The sequence below is a fragment of the Passer domesticus genome, chromosome 3 (assembly GCF_036417665.1).
Source record: "Passer domesticus isolate bPasDom1 chromosome 3, bPasDom1.hap1, whole genome shotgun sequence".
NCBI lineage: Eukaryota > Metazoa > Chordata > Aves > Passeriformes > Passeridae > Passer > Passer domesticus.
The window spans coordinates 69894918-69900422 of NC_087476.1; the positions used below are offsets into that span (position 1 = coordinate 69894918).

Genomic DNA, 5505 nt, shown 5'->3' on the forward strand with positions numbered 1-5505 from the left:
GTGTTTTTGTAGCTGGGCCTGGCAGATACAATCGGGCAGTCCTGTTATCTTGTCAGCTCTGTAGGAGCCTGAATTGAGTGTGTGCTACAGCCCTTCCATCTTGTTTGTCAAGCTTTTCTTCAGTACCACAAACTACCTCCTTATCTGCAATATATTTTTAGCTTTTACCTGCAGTTATGTGATGTGGTTCAGCAGGGACCATCTGTGCTACATCGAAACAATGCCTATTTGATTATATTTAGCATAGCATTGTTTGGTTTTTTGTGTGTTTTATTTTTTTTATGCTAGATACATATACTTAGGAGGAACTGACAGTAGCCTTTTTATTCTACAGTAAGAGAAATAGTGAAGTCCCAGACTGTTCTTTATATTAAGGAACCTTAGAAAGTTGAATTCTTTTATTACTGAAGAGAATACTTTTTTATTTTAAACTTTTAGTGTCAGGCCTTATACAAAAATACATTCCTTCATTGTTCTGCAACTTCAACCATTCTGTAGAATTTTTTTAATTAATTGCAGGATTTTCATAACCCAAATTATTTGAATGCTTCTTCAGATTCATTTTGTCAATGAGTGCCCTGTATGATGCAAGAGAAATATTAAATAATATATAGATATGCATCTTTGTTTAATAATGGGTGCTGTTTCTTTCAGAAGGTGATGCTCTTTTAAAAAGCCTCCATACTCGCCCAGAAAGGTTTGCAAGTCACATAAGAAACCTTGAGAAAGAAGATGCTTTATTGAAGGAAGAAAGCAGTATGTATGATGACATTGTGTTTGTAGATGTGGTTGACACTTACAGAAACGTTCCCTCCAAGCTGCTGAACTTCTACCGATGGTAAGTTGAAAAGAAAGTATTTTCTTATTTTCTCTTAGGAATGGTGCTGTTTGTAGTCCAAGATGATCTGGCAGATTATGTTACTTGATAGGTTCCATTAAGTACATGACTTATGTGATTTACTTCATTAAGTTGTATTTTTCTCTCAAAATTTTTCGTGCATGTAGTGAGTAGAATGGCAGGGCCTATAGTTTTTTGAATGCTGACCCTTGGTGCTTCAAATCAGCACAAGCTGGCAAGACAGGCTCTAAGAGTCCAGGTGTAAAAATTTTCAATTCTCCTTGTAATTTCTTTCCATTTGTATCTAACTGAAAACCAGCAGTTTTACTATTTTAAACGATGGCTTTTGGCCAGCTTGTAAACTCACTCAGTGTTTCAGTTTGTGGCTGTTGCTCCAGTCCCACAATCATCTTGATGGGCCTTTGCTGGACTCTCTGCCCTGAATGGCCGTGTCCCTCTTGTACTGAGGAGTCGAAGACTGCACACTGTAGTCCAGATGTGGCCACAGCAGTGCTGAGTGGAGGGGAAGGATTGGAAGCTTGTGTACAGGGGGACAGAAGGCTGATAGGAAGAATTTTCATAGTGTAATTGCATTGTCTGTGGTCAGTCTAGTTAGTTTCTACCTCTAATTTGCAGTGATTTCTATTACTCTGAGACAACTGTTTCAGTTAATTGATGCTGCTGTGGAGTAAGAAATACAGTTGACAATTGTAATTTAACCATAATTCATTTTAGTTGCTTTCAAGATTATGCACTTACTTCACAAATTTCATGGCTATGAATGTAACTGAAAAACTGAACCATGCTTTCAGTTCTAAAAGGAGGTTTGCATGTCAAGACTTAGATCTTTGTGATAATTTCTTACAGATTAGCAATTTTTCAAGATTTGGTAATAAAAAGCTTTTAAAAATGCTCTTCTTGTTATAAGAAGCTACCCTTACAAATGTTTGTAACCAACCCAGCCATGGATCCCTACAATCTTAAGCTTTTTTGGTTATTTTATGTGTGCCATGTTCAACTATTTCAGACAGGTAAAGATAACATTTTTCATGTTTGAAGGGTGCATTTATAGAGAAAGAGTGAGTACAGAGTTGTTTCCACAGATGTTTTTTACCACCAGCCTTCTAATTGTCCATGAACTGACTGTCTTGTTCTGAAAGTAGGCTACTGACGTGTAGCCAGTGGCTTTTAACAGCTGTGCTGCCATCAGCATCAGGACTTCATATCCTTCTGAGGTCAATACTGCTAAAGATGGTTTCATTAGTAAATCCACCATCTGTCCTGGAGAACACAACTTCAAATTTGATTTCTTCTGCTCCTACACAAGTCCATGTTTTAAGATCATCGTAGGATACAGCTGCCTCTCCTTTGAGGCAGTCAGCCTTTGGTTGATAGAGAAAACATTTAAAAGTCAAGGGTAGCAAGGACATTCCTTCACTCTTTCTTCCCCCCACATCCCAAAAAACCCCTTGCAGAGCATGCTGTCTGTAGTTTGTGGTGTGCAGCTCAACATTTCATCACTTTTTATTTTGGCTACAGGACAGTGGAATCAACGAGTTTTGATTTGTTGCTGAAGACTGATGATGACTGTTACATTGATTTGGAAGCTGTTTTTAACAGGATAATGCAGAAAAAATTGGACAGGCCAAACATTTGGTGGGGAAAGTAAGTTGTGTTTTAAAGATACCTTTAAGAGATAGATACCATTTCTTTAGTGAATGGTTTAGTGATTTAAGTCTGTTTTCATGTGGGTTCCCCTCCTATGCCTAAGGAAGCCAGTTGTAAAAAGCAGGACTTCTGTATGTGTTAAACTTTGAATCTCAGAATCAGAAATCAGTCCTTTACAATAACTTTCCAGAGTATGCCTTTACAGTGATTTAAACTTGCTGAGTATCTTGCCTGGTTTTAAAATGTGTTGTAGACATCTTTGTCATGGTACTTAAGTAAATAAGAATTTTCCAGCAATACACTGAAGTTAAAAGGAACGTACATAGTACAGAACTATAAATATTACTTTTTGTCATGTCACTGTGATTTTTCTGGTGGGATTGAGGAAGTGGAGTAAAAAGGAGAAACAAAATTTCTGTTATAGTCTGCACTTTATTGTAACATCTGTGAATTTCAGGCATTGCTATCCACTTCTGCTGTTTGAAATAGCAGATCTGATTAATAAATTTTTGACTGAACTTTCCCAGCCTGTATTACACTTATGAATAACCAGGAGGATCAAAATAGCCCATATCTTCCCTTCCATGGAATGCACTGCAGCTCTGGTATGCCATCCAATATAGCAGGAACTCTATGCTGCTTCAATATAGCATAATGGTACAATGTGCCTTCCTGTTGCCCTCTGCTCATGGAAGAAAAACAAGCCTTTGCTGCTTTGCTTCACAAATCTGGTCCTGCCTGTTGCTTACACATAAAGTGATGTAATAAGGTGTGTGTACAAAAATCTGTAGGAGTGACATCTCTAAGTGTAAATTCTTTAATAGTCACAGTCTTCAGGTCAGGCAAGTGTGACGTGTAGGGAACACTGAAACAACTATGGAAGTATGAAATGATTATCAAAGCAGATGCTTCTCAGTTTGGAGGGGGTTTAACCTTTCGTGCTGTGATTCAGTGGAGTGGAAGATACTGTGCCTAAAGTGAATTCAGGTATCAGATGAGACTTGCATTTACTTTGTGCTTTAACATGTCAGCTTCAGTTGAGAAGGGGCAGAATCTGATAACATATCTGGCAGTCAGCTGCAATTCCTCCCTTTCAGGGCTGTTGTCTGAGGTGACAGTTCTCAGTAGCTCACTGAAGCTCTTTCAGCTGCTTGTGCTCATGACTGGAAATGAGCAATGCTGAACCTCTTTGTGAAACAGGGGAGACCCTGCTGCATTGACACAGTTGTGTCTCTTAGCTGTGACTGCATGGAGCATTTGTGAGGCCAGAGGAGTGCAATAGCAGCTTGTTCCCAAGCAGGGAAAGAGGATGCTTTTCACTGCCTCACTCGCAGTTTGACAGGGTCCATGGCGAGCTCTGCCACGCTGGGAGCGTGTGGGGAGACTGCAGACAGAGACTGCTTCCTGCAGGCCTCTGGGAGTGAATAAAGGCTTCCCTGGAGAACACCACTGCCAGGAAGAGTTCTTTTGTAATTCATGATGGCAGCCTTTGAACATCTCCTTTGTTGAGTTTCATTTGGAAAACAGCTTAGAGAAGGTACTACTGCTTCCTGATTTTTAAGCAGCTGCTAGTTTTTAACAGGAAAATGGGTTACATAACATGGTCTGCATGTCTGCTGGAGGCACTGCCTTCGTGTCATGTTGATTAACCAAAGGGGTTAATTAGCAGGAGACAGATGTGCCTGTTACAAAATAGGTAAGGATGTGTGTGCTTACCTAGTTCAAAACCCAACAGCAAGGTGCAGATGCGGAAAACCTGATTGTCAATGTTGCTTTTGTTTCTGTTTTGAAAACTTTTGTTTCTGTTTTGAAAACTTTCTCTTATTATCCAAGATTGAGATAAAACAACGGTTACAATTTTAGCTTTGTGCCCTAGAGAAATAAGACTAGGAACTATAATTAGGATCATCTACTTCTTTCTCCAAATTGTTTGTTATCAGTATTACTTCAGTTGTTATCAGTGTTCATAGGTTCCACAGAGGACTCTCTATAAACATCTCATGTCTGACAAACATGTCTTCAGTTTCAGACTAAATTGGGCAGTTGATCGAACTGGGAAATGGCAAGAACTGGAGTATCCAAGTCCTGCATATCCAGCCTTTGCTTGTGGGTCTGGCTATGTCATCTCCAAAGACATTGTGCAGTGGCTGGCAAGCAACTCTGAAAGATTAAAAACATACCAGGTAATAAAAATTAGTTCAGTTTTTCTGTGTTAAGTGGTCTGGGGAACAGCATGTACTGGGTGAGTCAGAACATTGTTCAAGTGTTAGTGTTGGGTTCTCCTGGCTCATGTGAGCTTTTGCCATGTTTTTGGTTGCTATGCTTAGTGCCTGTTCTAAGTCAAAGCACAGATATTTTGGACTGAGAACCTCTGGAGCTGTAATCTTGTTTTTTGTACTTTGTTTTTGTAAGAACAGTGTATTGTCATGGGAAAGGTGGGAGGATTATTTTAACACCTCTGTAGTAGTCTGGCGTGGGTTTTTGTAGTTACCATTCTTTACAGATGATGCAACTTATTCCAGGTCACAGTCATGCTTTATGCTTTCTTGGTGCTCATATCTGGTTTTTTTTTTTTCATCTCAGGGTGAAGATGTGAGCATGGGCATCTGGATGGCAGCTGTAGGACCCAAGCGATATCAAGTAAGTCTGAAAGAATTGTCTGACCTTACAGAAGGAGGAGATGCCTGCTGTTCCACGTAGCATAAAATGGGAGAAAGGTTTTTTTCCATTAAAAATGAATTGCTATAACCATGGAACTAAAAACCAGAGGGAAAAATTTTTTGAAGATGTATTTGAAAGTAAAACCACAAAACTGCCACAAACCACCTGCAGCCTCCATCCCTACCCCCAAGTTCTCTGAATAGGTCTAGCAGATCAGTTTGGGACCTTTGTGTGCAATGTTTGTTGCTAGAAACAACACCTGATTCTTGGAAGTGAAGATTGTTGGAGACTATATACTTGCTAAGGAAAACTATTGAAATGTTTCTCTCTCTTAACAG

The 5505-nt window shown here is 39.4% G+C and overlaps 1 protein-coding gene across 3 annotated transcripts in view; it reads left to right on the forward strand.

Moving 5' to 3' along the window:
- B3GALNT2 (beta-1,3-N-acetylgalactosaminyltransferase 2) overlaps positions 1 to 5505 on the forward strand; it is a 30502-nt gene that overhangs the window by 22443 nt on the left and 2554 nt on the right. For 2 of the 3 annotated variants that reach the window (XM_064413802.1, XM_064413800.1), the window contains exons 8-11: positions 655 to 838; positions 2378 to 2503; positions 4530 to 4689; positions 5090 to 5146. In XM_064413802.1, the coding sequence (XP_064269872.1) occupies positions 655 to 838; positions 2378 to 2503; positions 4530 to 4689; positions 5090 to 5146 (527 nt within the window). The remainder of the gene's footprint in view (positions 1 to 654; positions 839 to 2377; positions 2504 to 4529; positions 4690 to 5089; positions 5147 to 5505) is intronic. The other variant, XM_064413801.1, reaches the window with a different exon arrangement.